The sequence below is a fragment of the Octodon degus genome, unplaced genomic scaffold (genome assembly GCF_000260255.1).
Source record: "Octodon degus isolate 3935 unplaced genomic scaffold, OctDeg1.0 scaffold00021, whole genome shotgun sequence".
In the NCBI taxonomy this organism is placed as follows: Eukaryota; Metazoa; Chordata; class Mammalia; order Rodentia; family Octodontidae; genus Octodon; species Octodon degus.
The window spans coordinates 17,452,958-17,469,856 of record NW_004524597.1 but is presented as its reverse complement, the minus strand read 5'-3'; the positions used below and the strand labels follow the sequence as shown (position 1 = coordinate 17,469,856).

At 53.5% G+C, this 16,899-nt stretch overlaps 1 protein-coding gene across 4 annotated transcripts in view; it reads left to right on the top strand.

Moving 5' to 3' along the window:
* The window catches only part of Ttc28 (tetratricopeptide repeat domain 28), an 818,517-nt gene that overhangs the window by 769,109 nt on the left and 32,509 nt on the right, over positions 1–16,899 (top strand). For all 4 annotated transcript variants that reach the window (XM_023711313.1, XM_023711312.1, XM_023711311.1 and 1 more), the window contains one exon: positions 13,614–13,758. In XM_023711313.1, the coding sequence (XP_023567081.1) occupies positions 13,614–13,758 (145 nt within the window). The remainder of the gene's footprint in view (positions 1–13,613; positions 13,759–16,899) is intronic.

Below are 16,899 nucleotides of genomic sequence, written 5' to 3'. Positions count from 1 at the left end.
CTTTGATGGCATCTGTAGATAATTAACCTGAAGGCCAGGTACCCCTGCTGACTTCCTGGGCTGAGGCCCAGCGAGGTCGTGGAGAGCGGAGAAGCCAGGGCTGGCAGAGGAAGAAACTGGCTCACCTACAAGCTCATCAGAGAAATTGAACAAATGGAAGCTGGGCATGTATGTGTGCATATAAATATGTATACTCTGTGTGTGTGTGTGTGTGTGTGTGTGTGTGTGTGTGTGTGTGTAGGGAGAGGTGATGCATTTATGTAAACATAAGATACATAAAATATCCTAGTATGATGTATATTTTATATATTTATGTAAAGAGATAGATTATAGAACTTATATAACTAAGTGATAAAGACATTGCATAAAGAGATTTCTGTAGAGATTTATAATAAGGGCCTCAAATGTTCATAGAGACTGAGAAGCCCCAGGACCTGCAGTCAGCATGTTGGAGGTCCAGGAGAGCTCGGTGTAAGTGCACCCCTCTGCTCTAACCCCTCAGTTCCGTCAGATGACACATGGCCTTGCCAGCTTCAGGACAAATCGTGGCTGAAATTGCCAAGCCTCCACACCCCTTCTCCTTCACAGGCCTGGTACTGAACATGGTCCATATCAGCAGGGGCAGGTGCCCAGCTGAGGAGCGCCTCTTCTGCTGTCCCTTGACTGCCTGGCAACAACCCAGCAGTCACATTTTGACATATCTCTCCAGAAGGGTGCTGTGGACTTGGGGTCCCTGCCCTAATCTGGGGACCTGCCTTTGAAAGGCAGCTGGTTGACCTGGACTCAGTGGTAAGGGACTATGTGCTGAGTGGGGGTAGCCTCCGTTTGGCAGCCCAGCTATGCCAGGCACTGCGTGTCCTGTCTGTTCCTACTGTAGGCCTGGTTTCCTCTCATTATTGTGCTGTCAGGGTGACAAACGTGTGTTTATTTTCCCAGGGCCAAGTTGAGTAGGAAGGGAGCCAAGGACCAGGGATTTAAGAACTGGCAGCTTGGTCAAAAGGAGGCCAGAATGTCCACACCCAGTCCCTCCTTCCTCACCCACTTCCCCATGGCCCTTATGGCCTTGAATGTGTACTGGGACACAACCAGATGTGAGGAGGCATAGCAAAGGGCTGAGATTTTAGTCAGCCAAGTAGTACAGTTTGTGGTAGGAACAGTTCAGGGCTCAGGTTCACCACTGGCAGCCTCAGCTTCTGCAGCTGAAGGGGGACAAACTTCCTACCCTGCAGAGGTCCTTTAAGGAGGATGTCAGCTATAGTGGCAGTTCTCAGGGTGTTCTCTCATCTTGGTGGTTTTTTTTTCCTCTCTCTCTTTTATTCAGTCCAGGCTCACTCTGCTGAGCCAGTTTCTCCCCACCCTGTCTTCACTTTTACTTTCTTGAATAAATTTGGCCATGGCTCAAACAAACAAGGAAACAAACAAAAACCAATAAAGGTGATATCAGGAGATGCAGGTATAAACAGCACATGACTGGTGTGCTGCCACGTGGAAGCCATGGCACGCACGTAGCTTTCTGCTTTGGGGGGTGAGGTGGGAGGAGCAGTACTCAGCTTGAATTCCTCAGACAGCGTAGCATAGTGGGTGACCTTCAGGAGGGATGAAGTCTGCAAACAGCTGGGTTGGTAGCCTCGCCCGTCTGCCTCTTCTGTCCCACCATGGCAGGACCCTCAGGCATCTGTGGCAACCTGATCCCTAGTGCTCCTGTACTCAGGAGCCAGCCTCCCCAACCCACCTGGACGCTACAGAAGAAAAGGGTTGTACCAGTTGTATCTGGAACCCTACTTTTTCAATCTTGAGTCTGCAGTGTTACGGATTTTGGATTGCAGAGTTGATTATTTTAGAAAGACAGTGCTTGTGCTTCCAAGCAGCTCTGAGGTAGGTCCTAGGAGCATGATACTAGGAGCTTGTTGGTTGGTTCATTTAAAGACCTGTCCATGTGCCAAGGAGGCAGACCACTAGCCCAGCCCTGGGTCAGGTGAAAAGCAGCAAGACCCACAAGAGCCCTCTTGCACCCGGCCTCCTTAGCCGTGTATGCTCTGACCTGGCTCAGGCCCTCTGTTCTGCCCTCAGGAAAGCAAAGGGGTCTCTTCAAGCCTTCCCGTCCTGACCATCTGGAGGCTACTGGGGCAGTTGTAAGAGGCTAACAGCCCTCTGCAGTGAGTCTTGATGGCCCAGGGCAGTCTGCAGCATGACGTGTCCTCTGGTGCCACACCGGAGCATAGCTACAGCCAGGCACCCCAAAGTTCACGCGCCTTTGTTAGCTAGCATGCCCTGTGAGCGTACATCTCATCACTGAGCACACACAGGCAGGAGGGTGGAAAGCTGCTGTAAGTGGATGCCAAAGCCGATTTCAGCTCACACCTTCCAGCTCCCCTGCCAGCCTACATCTTCCCTCATCAACCGAGTGCTACTATAGGGTCCCCAGCCTCCCTCTCAGCACCTTGCATGGCCAGGGATCTGGGCTAAGAGGTGGGCTGGTTTGTTGCTCAACAGGACAGCTAAGAAGTGGCTTTTCTGCAGATTTCTGACAGTAACTGGGGCCTGCTGAGCACTCGTACCCAGAGCCCACAGGGGTGAAAAAGAGGCAGCTGTGCACGGAGGGCCTCGTGTGCTGGAGCAGCGCAGGCTGTCTCCTGGGGCTCTCCGCCTCAGTGAGTTTATGGATTGCTTGGCCCTTTTGTTCCTGAGCTGTTAGTGGGACTGATTTGGCAGTGAGGCTGTGTAGCTAATTCAAGTCAAGCGGGCTTGGCTTTAGAGTGCTGTCTCTCTCTTGCCACTCCAGGTATTGGTCTTTGTTCTGCTTTTGTTTTTGAGGTCTCTGAGGCTGCTATTTTTCTTGCTTGTGCACTTTGGTAGAAAAAACATTTTTGTATTTTGTGTTTTGAGTTTATGGCAAGTGGACAAAAAAATAAGGAATTTCTTTGCCTAGCACCCTACCCTGTGTGGGCCTCCAAGGGGAGAGGGCTGCCCTGGGCCTATAAAATTAGCTGACGCCTGAAGGTTAGTGCATGCCGTGCGCATGTGTGCATGTGCGTGCGTGCGTGCGTGCGTGTGTGTGTGTGTGTGTGTGTGTGTATGTGTGTGCAGTCAAGGCAGGGGGATGCGACTGAACCTGGGGGCAGTGCTATAAGAAAAAGGAGGTAGACAGACAGGCTTTGGACCACTCCCGGGATTCTTGCCCTACCAGGTAGTACCTTGGCACCTTGACATGAAAGGTGGGCTGTCCAGGATCATTTTGGACTAGTATCTGAGAGGAATGTCCTCACTATTATCATTCCTGCTCATTCAATCTGCATCCTAGCTCTCAAATTTTCCTCACAATGGCCCTTTGTGTGACATCACATGGAGATGGGTTTCCTTGTTGCCCAGAGATTTGTAACAGAGAAAAACAGACAACAAAGAAGTGTTAAGGCTCCCCTTTCTAAAAAGAAGTAGCACACCTGGCCCTTGAGTCACTGCAGCCTCCACCCAGCACTTCCCATGCTCCTCTGTGCCCACAGAATAGCGGGCAGTGGTCAAGCATGAATCCGCGGCCTGGTCAAGGCAAGGGTCCTTCTAGCAAATTATGCACAATAAGGAGAGAAAGCCTCTCCCTCCCATGGACCAACCTCTGGTGACTCTGTGCAGGGCAAAATGAGATAAGACAGAGGGACCCAGTGAGGGCCCTAGCCTCAGTGAGGTCTGCATGCCCACATGCCTGCTGAGAGGCTCACGAGGGAGCCCCTTGCTGCTTGCCCACAGGAGGCTCTCTGCTGATCAGAGGCCTCAGCTGCAAATAATGGGGTGTGCACCAGTAGCAGGTAGAGGGGGCTCCCAGAGAGCCGGGACTAGCTACTGTGGCTGGTGTGTAGGGAAAGCCCCTACAGGGCCCTCCCTACCCCTTCCCTTCTGTACTCAGCATTCTGCAGAAGGTCAGGCTCTGACAGTAAGAAAATGGCAGTCTCCTCAGAGCCTGCCTTTCCCTCCAACTCCTTGAGCAGAAGCCTTGCCTGCCAGGAGGTGCCACAGGACAGGAAGGGTATGAGTGCATGAGAGGAAGAGGGTCAGCATGATGAGCTGGAGGCCACTGTGCCTCCAAGGTGTGTGTGGGCAAAGTTGGCATGCTGCACAGGTGCTTTCCTCTGTATCACTGCTGAGCTGAGCACATCTGCCCAGATGTGTGTCTGTGGCTCTTCGAGGGCACCTTGTGGGCTGGTTGCAGCAAGGCTGTAAGGGTCCAGCATGGACGGGTTCTGGATCACTGTACTCCTGGCCTCGACAGACCTCCATGGTGAGGCCTAGCACAGGGGAGATCTCGGGCCCTGGTGCCGAGTAGACCTGGATTTGCAACCTGACTCTACCCATTTATCTGTAAGTGACCTGGAGCCTTTTGGTTTTTCAATCTGGAAGATGTGGTAGCATTGCCACCTGGTGAAATCCTTACAGCGTAGGATGAGTATGAGGAAAGCTCAGTAGCTCCTGTGTGCAGTGGGTCCTTTCTCCCCACCTTGTCTCTGAGGTTGCTGTGGCACCCAAGGCCTTTGGGGGTTGGGGAGTGGATCAGCCAGTCAAAAGATTAAGAAAATCATTTCTCCACCCACCTGAGTGGGTAACTTGATGCCTCTTCCCTTAGCTGATGCCAGAAAGACTTTGGTCAGATGCACGGTATGGGCCAGTCCTATAACAGTTACTCCTGAGCCTTCTGACCTGTGTCCTGTTATTCCTGACCCCTACTCCTTGCTGAGTGTTCCCTGCCACTCCTATCCCCCACTGCACACACACACACACACACACACACACACACACCCCTAGTATAGCTCCCACAGCTGTACCCATCTTGGTGTGGCTGTCCTAGGCAGTGGCCTTCCTGTGACCTGGCCCCAGGCAGGTGCCTGTCCTGGAATCCAGTTTCTTTGGGCCTCCCTCCTTGCCTGATGTGAGCACCCTCCATGTACCCGTCACCTACACCAGACAGCACAGATGCAAATGAGCTGTAGGCACAGCAAGCAGAAGTCACTTTAAATGTGAGTCTGTGGAACTGTGACTCATTCAGACACAAAAGGAATTCCCACAGATTGCCTCCTAAGTATCAAGCTGGCCAATATATTTTAAGACCTAATTTAGCTTATTAACAGTATTTCCTTTACCACTTTTTATTTATTTTTTGTTTCAGAAGTGATTTCAGAGTTTCTCAAAAAATTAAATGGCACTAAAGCATTCTGAGAAACTCATTATGGATGAAAGATGAAGGCAGACAAGACAGTGTAGGGCATATGTGTGCACACAAGGGCAGCCTGCTCCATCTCACCTGACCTCGTACTGTCCCCGAGGTCAACATACCTAGGTCAGCTTCCTGACTGAGGGCTTGCCCCCCTGCCCAGACCAACTGAATCAGGGTATGTGGGTTAACACAGCCCAGGAACATTTAAGAAAACTGAAATCAGGAAAAGGCTGCTGCAGCTTTGTCCCAAGCTCTCCTTATTCAGTGCAGTTTTCCAGACCCCAGGAACTAGACTTCATCCGTTCCTTCCTGCATCGCTTGTCCCAGTTCCATCCCATGCTGCCAGGCATCTCATGCCCCAAATGTAATCTGCTATTAAGACCTGAAAGTGGCCCAACTGCTATGCCTGTTCCTTCCATGGCCACTGTTTGTGTGAAGCTATCATGTAACATAATCCTGGGAACAGTGGTCGCTAATGCTTAGCTAGGTTAGTCTGTCAAATTGTAGCAGGCATGGTCCTGCAGGTTTTTGGCTGTGACTCTTTCCTAACCACCCCAAGACCACTGCTGGTCCTCTGCCCTCCCCTCTGGTCACCTCACACTTGGAGCCCCGCCCCCTGCTGTCTCCCCCTCCCCTAACCTAAAGGAACCCAGATCTGCCCTGTCCTACCTCAGAGTTTTCTCTTGGGCTCCAAGACATGGCCAAAAAAGCCTTTTCCTGAAAGGCCATCTCAAACACAGCATCTTTCTGCAACTGTCTAGGTACCCCAACTGGGAACAGTTGCTCTTCTAAACTTCCCTGGCACTTTATCTGGTGTAGACCTATCAACTTTCATTGCATTTGTAGGTCTGTGGCCTCCTAGGCTGGCAGTCACGCAAGGCCAAATTCCATGATTTCACTGTTTTCTCCAGGGTGCTTGGCACAGTGCCCTCTGTTAACAGGTATAGGTACTTGCTAACTGATAGAAGAGGGAGGAGAAAGGAGAAGAAAATAGAGAAAGAAAGGAAGGAGTGAGAAACAGGTAGATTGCAGCTGACATCAGAGAACCATGACTACGCCAGCAAAGGTGAAGGCAGCAGTGATCGTCCACTGGTTTCTTACCAGGCACCTTAGTCCTGTACAGATTGAGGTGTGTTTGCTCCCTCAGAGCCTCAAACAGCTGCTCTGTTAGGATTTGAGGGCTCAGAGACTAAATTTGTTGTCCAGCGTCTCACAGGTAGAGAGTGACAGAATGAGCATTAGGATTCAGATCTGTCAGACTCCACAGAGTCTGGTCCAGCCTCAGGCCCAGCTGACTCCCCTCTCACTTGGTCACTAGCTTTTGCTTGGTATCTTAGTTACTTTTCTCATTGCTAAGACAAAATGCCTAATACCTAAAGTTAGAGGAAGAAAGGTTCATTTGGCTTGCAGCTTGTAGAGGTTTCTGCTCACAGTTGGCTGGCTCCAAGGCCAGGTGGCATGGCTAAGGGGCACTGCAGAGGAGAAGCAGTTCACGGCAGGCCGAAGGCATCAAGGCAGCAAGCAGCAAGCAACAGGCGGGGACCCGCTTTCTGTCCCTTGTATCCTATCCAGCTACCCACCCTTACAGTAGGGTAGCCTTAATCCTAGCATTACACTACGAATCAATCCCAGGATCACATTCTTGATCCTAGTATCACATACCCTAGGCCCAGCCACCTCCAGAAAGCCCCATGTATGACCGCACGAGGCTTTGGAGGGACATCTGAATATAAGCCATAACTCCTGGCTTCCTGCTATGACTGAGAGCTTTCTACCTCCTGCAAGAGTGTGTTCTTTGTGACCTAGTTAGTAAATCCCTAGAGTGAAAGTCATGTGAGGGGGCGGGCTTGGATCACGCACACCCCGGGGGGTACAGAGGTCTTTGGAAAGGGCTTCGCCATGCTGCTGGACATGTACCAGCTGAGCAGGCTGCACATAGCAGTCTCCATTCTGAGCCCAGTGGAAGCCACCACTGCTACTGGGACCTCTTCTCCTGACCCCATATGGGGCCAACAGAAAAAAACCTGTGCAGAATATCCCAGGCACTTGTTCTGATGGTGGCATCTCTAGGCCTGGCCACAGCATACATGTGTAGTGGACAGAGGCCAAGTACTGCCTACTCCATGTGATCCTACACAAGGTGCTAGGTAGGCCCAGGGTCTCTATTTGGGCAGTGAGCCCGATATGGCCAGGACAGCCCCTGAACAGGAGAGGGAAGCCAGGAAGCCACTGTGCCTTAGATGCCTCCCGGGATGAGAGGCCGTAGGTTCAGAGGAGAGCAGGGTCCCTGGCACCGGAGCCAGCACATGCTGGAGAAAGCATGCACAAGGTAATTAGAAGGCTAGCTGGCAGAAAGTGCCAACAGCTTAAGTGTTTAAAATGCAGCATCAGATGACCTCTGTGTCCCAGAGGAGACAACCTTCTATGTGAGGATGCTCACGGGGGAACAGCCTCTGAATGGTTATAGAACAGAATTGAAGCATTTCTGGCTGCTTGAACATAATGGATTTGCCAATTAATTTTTTTCCACTGGTTCTTTAAAACCCATGTTCAGGGGCTGGGGAGATGGCTCAGTAGAATAAGCACTTTCCTGGCAAGTGCAAGGGTCTGAGTTCAATCCCCAGTTCCAGCAATAAAAAAAAAAAAAAAGATAAAACCCATGTTCAAACCTCAGGCTAACTCGCAGCCCTCAGAAGAGTCAGCTGAGCTCAGAACCCATAGGAAATGCGGGCTCATCCTCTCCAGCAAGCATGAGGTAAGCAAGGAAGGAATGAAGTAGCTTCCCAGCAAATGCCCCCCAAGATCCCAGGAAAGGAAGTCTTATCACTGGACACCAGGGGCTCTTGGGAGAACAGCCCTCAGGAGTACAGGAAGTCCAGCAGAGACATGCAGGATTCTGAGACAAGCTAGTGGGTGGGGAGGGCAGAGGCAGGAGGCCCTGGATAAGGAGAGTGCCTGATGGGACCATCCTGAGCAGCCCAGGAGCCCTGCTGAGCAGAGCTGGGGCCGCTGCCATGCCTGGAGTAAGCTGCCCCACAGAGGAACAGGGCCTGCTGTCCTCCCACCCTGCTCACTCCTGACTAGAAATCAGGCAGGTCTTACCCACAGTCTCCCCTGGAAAATGGGGCCCCCAGGCCTGTCTGCCTAGGGGAGAGAAAGCACCCAGATAGGGGTACCATCCCCCAGAGAGCAGACACCTAAGCCTGTTGACCTGATTCTTCCAGGTTTGTGGGGATGCTCCCAGCCCCACTGTCCAGACAGCAGCGACAGAACCTCAAGCCTCGAGGAGGTCTTTTCTTGGTCTCCCCTTGGGAAGAACTGAGCCCTGTTGCCTTGTTCCCATCCACTCACCCCACACTCAGACACCTGCTTTAGAGCCAAGTCCACGGAGAGGAGAGGGCAGGATGGGCTTCCAGGGGGTGGCCTCCCAGGGGCAGAGGGGGCAGGATGGAGTGCGTGTGTGGTGTGCAGGCAAGGGCTCGTCCAGCTCAGCAAGTACGGAAGCCTGAGAAGGCAGCATGCACACTGGCTTGGGACTCGCTCTCCGGCTGCAGTCTGCACTGGGAGCTGACACTCCTAAGCAGAACCTGGGCAGGAGGTCAGGGGAGTGGTGGCAGCACACAGGGCAGGCGTACTTGCTGCTACGACTCCCCAAGGAGCCTGTAACCCTGCTGGCTACCGCCACAAATCTCCCACGTTGGAACACAGCCCTTCATCCCAGGAGGGGAGATTCATGAGCACCCATTGTGGCAGGCCTGCTGGTGTTTGTCATCATTGCAGACAGAAACTGCACCCCTGATGCCACTGCCTTGCCAGTGGCTTGTCACGCACATCTCAGCACTATACATTCTGTGCACAGAGGCCTCACCACCCTTCCCCGCATGCTTGATTCCTCTCCTTTCCCCACCACTGCCCAGACTGCTGTGCTGAGAAGAAAATAAATTTTCCTCTAGAAGTGGATTAACATCATCTGAGGAACGAGCTAATAAAGACCATGCAGTGTGAGAAAATCCTCTGCCCCAGGCTGGGCTGTCACTGAGCGCCAGTAGAGCTGGTCAGGAAGTGGACAGGATGATGGTGAGCCAGCGCCACCTGCTGGAGTTATTGGGTGTTGCAACTATGAAGCCTTCAGAGCCCGAAGGAGCTGTTGCCACCAGCCCACCGTGTGGACTCCTCAGCTGGCCACGAGGGCACAGTGAAAAGCCCTGCAGTGCTAGTGGCCTTGAGCAGCTGGTACCCTATAGAACCTTGGTGCTCACCTGTAAAGACATGGCCCACCTCACAGGCCTTGGGTGGTCAGGTCAGCCTAGCAGCACCACCGGGCCCCTTTCAGAGCTTCTGGGCTAATGGTGAGAAGCGCATCCTCTGGTCCTGGGGTCTAGACAGCTGAGGCAGGAGCAGTCACCCAGACCATGAGGCCCCACAGGAATCAGCAGCCCAGTATCTGAGATGCTGCCCTCGTGACCCCCCCCCACACACACACAGAACCCACCCCTGTGGCCACAGACGCACGGGGCCTTCCTGACAGTGCAGGGAGTAAGTTGCCTCTCACGCCCCATGTCACACATGCCAACCTCTCTAAGCAGCTGGGACCCAGGCCGACTCTAAGGCCCCAAGCTGCACTCACCACAGGATGCCATCTGTGTCCAGTGGCACCTGAAAGCTGGTCAGCACCCTGACCGCCCTGTGTATGACACCTGCATGGGCAGACCTAACAGGGGAGGTTCGGCAGACGATTGAGGGTGTGGCTAGATTAAAAGTTTTCCTTTCTTAAAAGAAGCCAAGTGAGGAAAGGGCAGAGGAGCAGTGGGCCTGGATAGAGTCAACAGCCCTGGTGGCATGTCAGGCCCCTGGTAATCCCATCTGTCCTCTGAAAAGTTCAGGCATCTGCCTCAGGACTGGCTGCCTCACTGCTTTGAGTCCTCATGAATGTCTCTCCTGCAGATCTCTGTCCAGTGCACCCAGGGCGGCAGCTGCAGCAGGGCAGTATTATTGCAGTAAGAATCAACCCAGATGGTCAAGAGACCATTCACAAGATGGGGCAGCAGTAATTGACAGGTGAAAAAGCCCCAGCCCCTGTGCAGCCGGAGAAGGTTCTGTTCTCTTCTGTTCTGTTGTTCTGTCTCTGGGTCCCAGCCCAAGATCATGCCACATGATCTGTGTACCCAGAGTACCTTCAGTGTCCTAGGGGCTATCAGTCACTCTCGTCCTAGGTTTCCTGCCCCCTTCTCTGACCCTGGGCCTGTGACTCCTGCATCGGCTTTCCAGTGGACAGCGGCTCCTATAGCTGCTCCAGTGCAATGTATGGCACCAGCGCAGCTAACATGGAAAATTGGGAGGTGACTGTGGCTGGGGAGCTGGGGATGCCATGCCTCTAGGGACCCCAGGAGCCTCTAGAGACAGAGGCAAGCAAGAAAGCCACTGCCTGAGGGCTGGTTACAGGGACTTCTTGCTGAGGGAGAACTTCTTAAGTGGATTTACTTTGACCTCAAATTATTGTTTCAGATTAGTTGTGCTTTGTTTCTTAGTCACTGTTTCTGGTCTTCTATTTTTACTTGAAAAGATCCTTTCTAGGACTAGATACCCTATGCCAGATAGCAGCACAGGTCCAGGGCTGTTTCCAGGGCTTCCTGCCTGACTACTGTGCAAGGGCAAGAACTACAGCCCCAGAGGTCATTGACCTGTGAGCTGCCAGGCTGTGGCAGGCCCTAGGGTTGGTGACCAAGGGCCCGCTCTCTGCACAGAATTCTGGGGACCAGTATCAGCTGGTGTACATAAGGCATGGCAGTCTTGACAGATTGCCAGAGAGTGGACCAGGTCTAGCACCAGGCAGGGGCTCTGTGGAGACTTAGACACAGGGCCTCTGCTGATGAGCTTGGGTGACCCGCACACCTCACCAGACCTGGCCCATGAAGAATCTGCATCACCTAGAAACAGATTCCCATGTGCCCAGAGGTGCCAGGAAACCCTGCAGATCCACTATGTGCCATGAGTCACCAGCCCTGCCTGGAGACAACTGACCGGCCTCCTTAGAGAACCTAGCTGATGTTAAGGGTGGCAAGTGGCCAAACCTCGGCTGCTGTGCCAAGCCAGCACTGAGACAAGGGCAGGATCCCTAGGAAGGACTGCAGTTGCAGGTGGCATCCTTTGGCTCACACTGTGGGGACACAGGGTGACCAGGGCCCTCTCAACACCACTGGCTTCTCTCCCCAGTTCTCCACTCCTTTCCCACATGGCGCGCACGCACACCGCCCAACACTCAGGTCTCCATTTCCCAGTTGTGCCTTTCCTGTGTTGTCCCTCTGTTTGGGATGACCTCTTCTACCTTGTCCACTAGGCAGGCTGGCTCCAAATCTTCCCCGGGACCCCAGATCAAGTGATGCTCTTCTGGAAAGCTGCCTCTGGCTGGGCTCACCCAGTAGCTAGAGTCGGGCATCTGCTTCAGGTTGGAGCCAACATGCACCTGGTAGCAGTGACATATGTGGGTAGGACCAGCACTGCTAGGTCCCTTTAGCTGCCTGTGGCATATCATGGTGCTTGATCAAGAGACACATACCACTGCCATCAGCACCTAAACCCAGCCCACCAAGCCCACCACCAAGAGTCCCACCCTGGCCCACCACAGCCTTTGCTGGTCCACAAGCTTTGCAATAGCTCTTCTGGTCCTAATATTCCTCACAGGGCAGTAGGGCAGCTTTCTGCAGACACAGAAAGACCCAGAGGGTAGTCGTTGCTTGCAGCTGGGACGGAGGCCACCACTTGCATCTCATCTCCTCCCTCCACATGGTCCTGGCTAGGATCAAGCTCTAGTCCCCTATCCATACTCCCTGCACTTCCTTCAGCAGCTCCACCATTGGGGGGCTGGCCAGGGAGGATGGGATGGGGTAAAGGGTTTGCTGCCTCGGGTCAGAGAGCCCGAGCCCAAAGTACGGACAGACACCCCTGGGACATGAGACACCAGGCACCGTGCTGCCACCCTCCTGTGGTCTCTGAGAGCACATGTGTGCAGTAACACAGCGCCATGACAGACACCATGTGTCACTGCAGAGTGTCTCTGGAGAGCAGTTGGGTAATCTCCCCTTGAGGGGAGAGCTGCTCTTTGCAGTGTGCTCCATGGTAGTGTGTGAGCCTGAGGGTCACTCCAGGGTTGTCTGCGCTTCACTGGCTCTGATGGCAAAGCCGGCCCACTGCCCCAGTTGCTGGCAATTACGTTTCCTGAGGGAGTGGGCAGGCGTGAGCAGCTGTCCAAGCTGCTACATCCTGCTGCTCAGCTCTGCTCTTTGAGGAGCAGACAGTGGGCGTGTCGGGTCAGAGGGTGCTTAGAGCTTAGTTAGATATGATCTAGAACTCAGGTGGGGAGGGGAGGGGCAGGCCAACCCTGGGAAACACAGATGGATCTTCTGTCCTATCTCCTGGAATGTCACAGATCCTGGCCTGGCTTAGGAGGAAAGCCATCTGTGGTTCCTTTTTAAGCAACAGCCCAGTTGCTGTCACAACCAGCAGCCAGAGTACTTATTGAAAACCAGTGGTGCATCTGTTGTATGTCATAGTCCCTGTCCTCAAGGGCCCTGAAAAGGTAGAAGGAACCATAAAGCAGTGTCTAGATCAAGGCTGACAGGTCACTGGGCTACCCAGCAGGTACACAGAGAATGCTACCAGGTGAGCCAGGCAGAGGCATGTTCTGAGGGGATGCTTCAGGAAGCGCTGTCTGTGTTGGGAACAGGCTTGGTTCCCTGCTGCCGCCACTGTCCTACTCACCTGTGTGCCCCATCCTCTAGGTCCCCTGAGACTGAAGCAGTGCCTGGCAGGCAGCTGGTACTCAGGAATCATTTTCTATACCAATGTCTACCCTCATCCTATGCTGAGAGTGTGACACTGGGGTGTTACATGTCTGGGGACACTGGAACAGAAGTCAAAAAGCACAACCAAACCCTGTGCTCCCAGCATTCCCACTTCCAGGGCTGCAGAGCAGTGCTGTGGTGTGGCTCAGGCAGTGCTCAGGGCCTGCTCTAAGTCCACAGTGGAGCCGTCTTGTCCTGCCTGTGGCCCCTGCATGGAAAGTTAGTTGGCAGCGGGGCACTGCCCGTGCCGGCCTGGCGGCACCTGGTGGCACTGCTGATTCCTCACAGTCCTCACGTTTGCTTGCACACAATTGCATCACAGAGGAGATAATTAAACCTCTGAACAGCACTTTGGGACGTTTGATAATATAGACAAGCTCCACAGAAATGGCAGCTATTGTGTGCAGCTGGGCTGTCCCCTGGTGTCTGACAGCGCTCACTGTTGTGTGAAAGTCAGCTGGAAGGGAAGAGAGGAGCCATGGCCAGAGGGAGGGAGGAAGGGAGGCTGATGGAGCAGCCGTGACCCCGCCTGCCGCTCGGCCGGGCTCATCTCTTGCCCCTTCTCTCCCCAGGAGCTGCCAGAGCATGACAAGCTTGTTCAGTAACACCATGTCACCCATCAAGGACGGGACCTCATCTCTTCCCCGGAGGCAGAGTTCCTTCGCCAAGCCCCCGCTCCGTGCTCTGTACGACCTGCTCATCGCGCCCATGGAAGGGGTAAGTGCCTCCCAGCATGAGGCTCCTCAGTGTCAAGACACATCATTTACTGGCCAGTGCACCGCATATCCCCCAAGATACAAAAATGGCTCCCAGACAACCAGACATTTCACAGAATGTGCGCCTTCACAGTCACACGTGAATGCTCCAGTGGGTGCATCTTCTCGGCCTGCTGCTTGTTGGTGGCCGAGGCCCTGCGCTGGGGTTGGCAGGTCTGGGGTCAGGTTCTAGTCCAGCTCCACAAGCTGAGTAAATGCAATCTTGGTATCTTTGTCCACATGGCTCTCTCTCACCAGCCTGCAGCTCTGTGAGGGTCAGGCAGGGATACACACTAGAGGAACACAGCCAGGGTCCTACTGTCCTTCTTCATGGCCTGGTCAGCCGGAGGACAGTGAATGTGTCCCACCTCCCCGCCTCTCATTCTGGAATCTTGCTTGAACCACTTGGATCCAGGGCTGGGCTTTGTAGTGAGAACAGGCCTCAGAGAAGAGTCCACCCTGCTCTTTCCCTTCACCTCAGGGTCAGGAGTCACCAGCTGTGCTGTAGTCTAGAAGTAGACACCCAGCAGAGGCAGCCCTGGGGGGTTTCTGCTTCACCTTCCACGTGCATCACTTTTTAATTCAGACATAGCTCCTTGCACAGGATTCTTGTGGATCAGAATGGTGAGCTGGCAGATGTCCTCCTGTGAGGCCAACTGTGAGGAGAGCCTGCCGTGCATGGGGCAGCTGTCGTCCCTTTATGGTGGCCACCACTAGGTAGATGTATATGCAGAGAGCTGTCTCCCAGGAAAGCACCTCTTCATAAGGGCACCTTTGTCCCCAGAAAGTGCCTATGCCTGTCTCTGCCTAACCTCCTAAGGTTATGTGTCAACTGACCTTGTGACAGAGATGGCTGCTCTGTCCCCAGCGCCCATGGCTTAACCTTGCTGGAGACACCAGGTGCATAAAGAGCAGAGCTCTGGGAGCTGGCAGTCAGAATGGCCTCTGGCACTGGCCCTTACCTGGCCCAGCTCTGTCCCCTCTTTGGTCTCTTTTCTCACTGGGGAATGAGGACCATGTTGCTAAGCCAGGTTAGCACTGGCATAGGATTAATGTGCTGAGCATGCTGGATTAATGTGCAGTCACCACAGTGACAGTTACCTGGGAAGGGGGTGCTGCTGTGCCCACAGCATGTCCTCAAGCACCCAGCCCCTAACATACCTTTTACCATCTCCTGCACCACACTTCCACGTGACCCCCCCCCAATGCAACGTAGAGGTGTGCGCCCTGCCACCCTTCCCTCCTCAGCATCCTCACCCTTACTGAGGAGACCATGACTGCTGAGACCTTTCTGGTTCTCGGGAACTTGCCCTGTAGGGGAAGAGCTGTGCACCTAGCCCCTCAGGCTGTTTTTGCAGCTGTCCTACACACCTTTGGGGTGACTTGTTGCCCACAAGGCTTCCTGCTTGCCCTGAGGTCCACAGTGCCCTCTGCGCCTAGTCCCGACAGGTGTGGACTCTGTTCACTCACTAGAGCTTGAGACCCTTTGCATTCAGGTCCTGTTACTGCCCCCAATGGCGAGGTGGTGGGGGAGGGAGCAGGGTCTGAGGGAGGCTGGCCTCTGGAGCTGGCAGGTTCACCCCCTCCTTGGCCCAGCTCCAGTGTGGCCTCTGAAGTCTTTCTGGTATCCTGCACCCTGCCCACCGTGCCCTGCACACTGGGACATCTTGTGGCACTTGGCAGTTGACTGGACTCAGGACATGGCTCTCTGCCAGCCTCTCATTCTCTACCCTGTGACTCAGCCATACTCCCTGAAGGCAAGGATGTCCTCCACCTCTGTCCCCTGCAGCTGGTATAGGACCTGGTATACAGGGACACTCGGTAAGGTTGATGGAATGGTAGGTGGCCTAGGTTGGCACAGAAAGCAAAGACCTAGGGGAGAAATGAGTTGCCTGGCTTCTTCTGCCACTGACAGTGACCTAGGCAGAAGAAAGGCCAGGCCTGCTTCCACCCGCCAGCCAGTGCAACACAGTGCAGGTGACTGTGAAGTGTGATCATGGCCCAGGGGACGTGGCTACAGCATGGGAGTGACAGCGACTATGGGGCCCCATGCACCAGACGGAAATCGGCAGTGGGAGCTGAAAGCAACCTCGGGGCTGGCAGGGTCTCAGCCTGGGAGGGACGTGGACACAGTGCCAGTGGCTCCTGCAGAGGATTCACCAAGAGTACGGAATCAGCACTGGCTGTTTCCCTGTCTCTCCAGTCTTGCCAGTCTTTCTCCCCAAGAGCTTTACACTGACTTAAAGAATAAAAACATTCTGACAGGCCGGTGGCAGCCCATCTCTGGACACGCTGATGTCCCCCAAGACTGTTGGAAGAGGGAATTTATGGACTCAAGCCCTAAACAAGGTAGAACATTGATCGGAATAGTGCTTTAGAGAGCTTCCTGGCGAAGGGCAAAGGTCCTGCCACCAGGTACTCAGTGACTTCCTACAGCTGCCAGGGGCACCTCACATCCACCATAGGCAGGGGCTGCTTGGCCAAAGCTAGGTGAGGGCCCATGCTCGTGCTCACAGGCTCTTGAGTCAGAAGCGTATCACTAACTCCTGATGTTCTAGAATATTCTTTTGTTGTGAATTAGGACACAGTGAAGGAGTTTTCTTGATTCAGATGAGACAGAAAAGAATGTTCTTAAAGCCATGAAGGTAAATTACCAGAACAAGAGCCACTTCTCGGTTAACTAAAGTGATCTACCAGTCGAGTACAGTGGCTCACGCCTGTGGTCCCAGCCAAGTGGGAGGTTGAGGTGGGAGGACTGCTTGAACCCAGGAGTTCACAGCCAGCCTGAACAACACACGGAGACCTTGTCTCAAAATAACAAACTAGATATAGCCAGGTGTGGTGGTGCATGCCTGTCATCCCAGCACTCAAGAGGCTGAGGGAGGAGGATGGCTGTGTATTCAAGACCAGGCTGGTGAGATAGGTTAAGCTTAAGAGCCTAAATCGTTGGATAATAACAATAACCTTGTCTTCTGGATGGTTAACAATGTAAGTTTGCAGACCAAATTTAGAGAAAAAGGAGGGCTACAAGGAATGCCAACATTTTGGCCCTAACCTTCTAAGGTCAATTAAGACTCAGGACATATGAGAACTTGTACTGTAA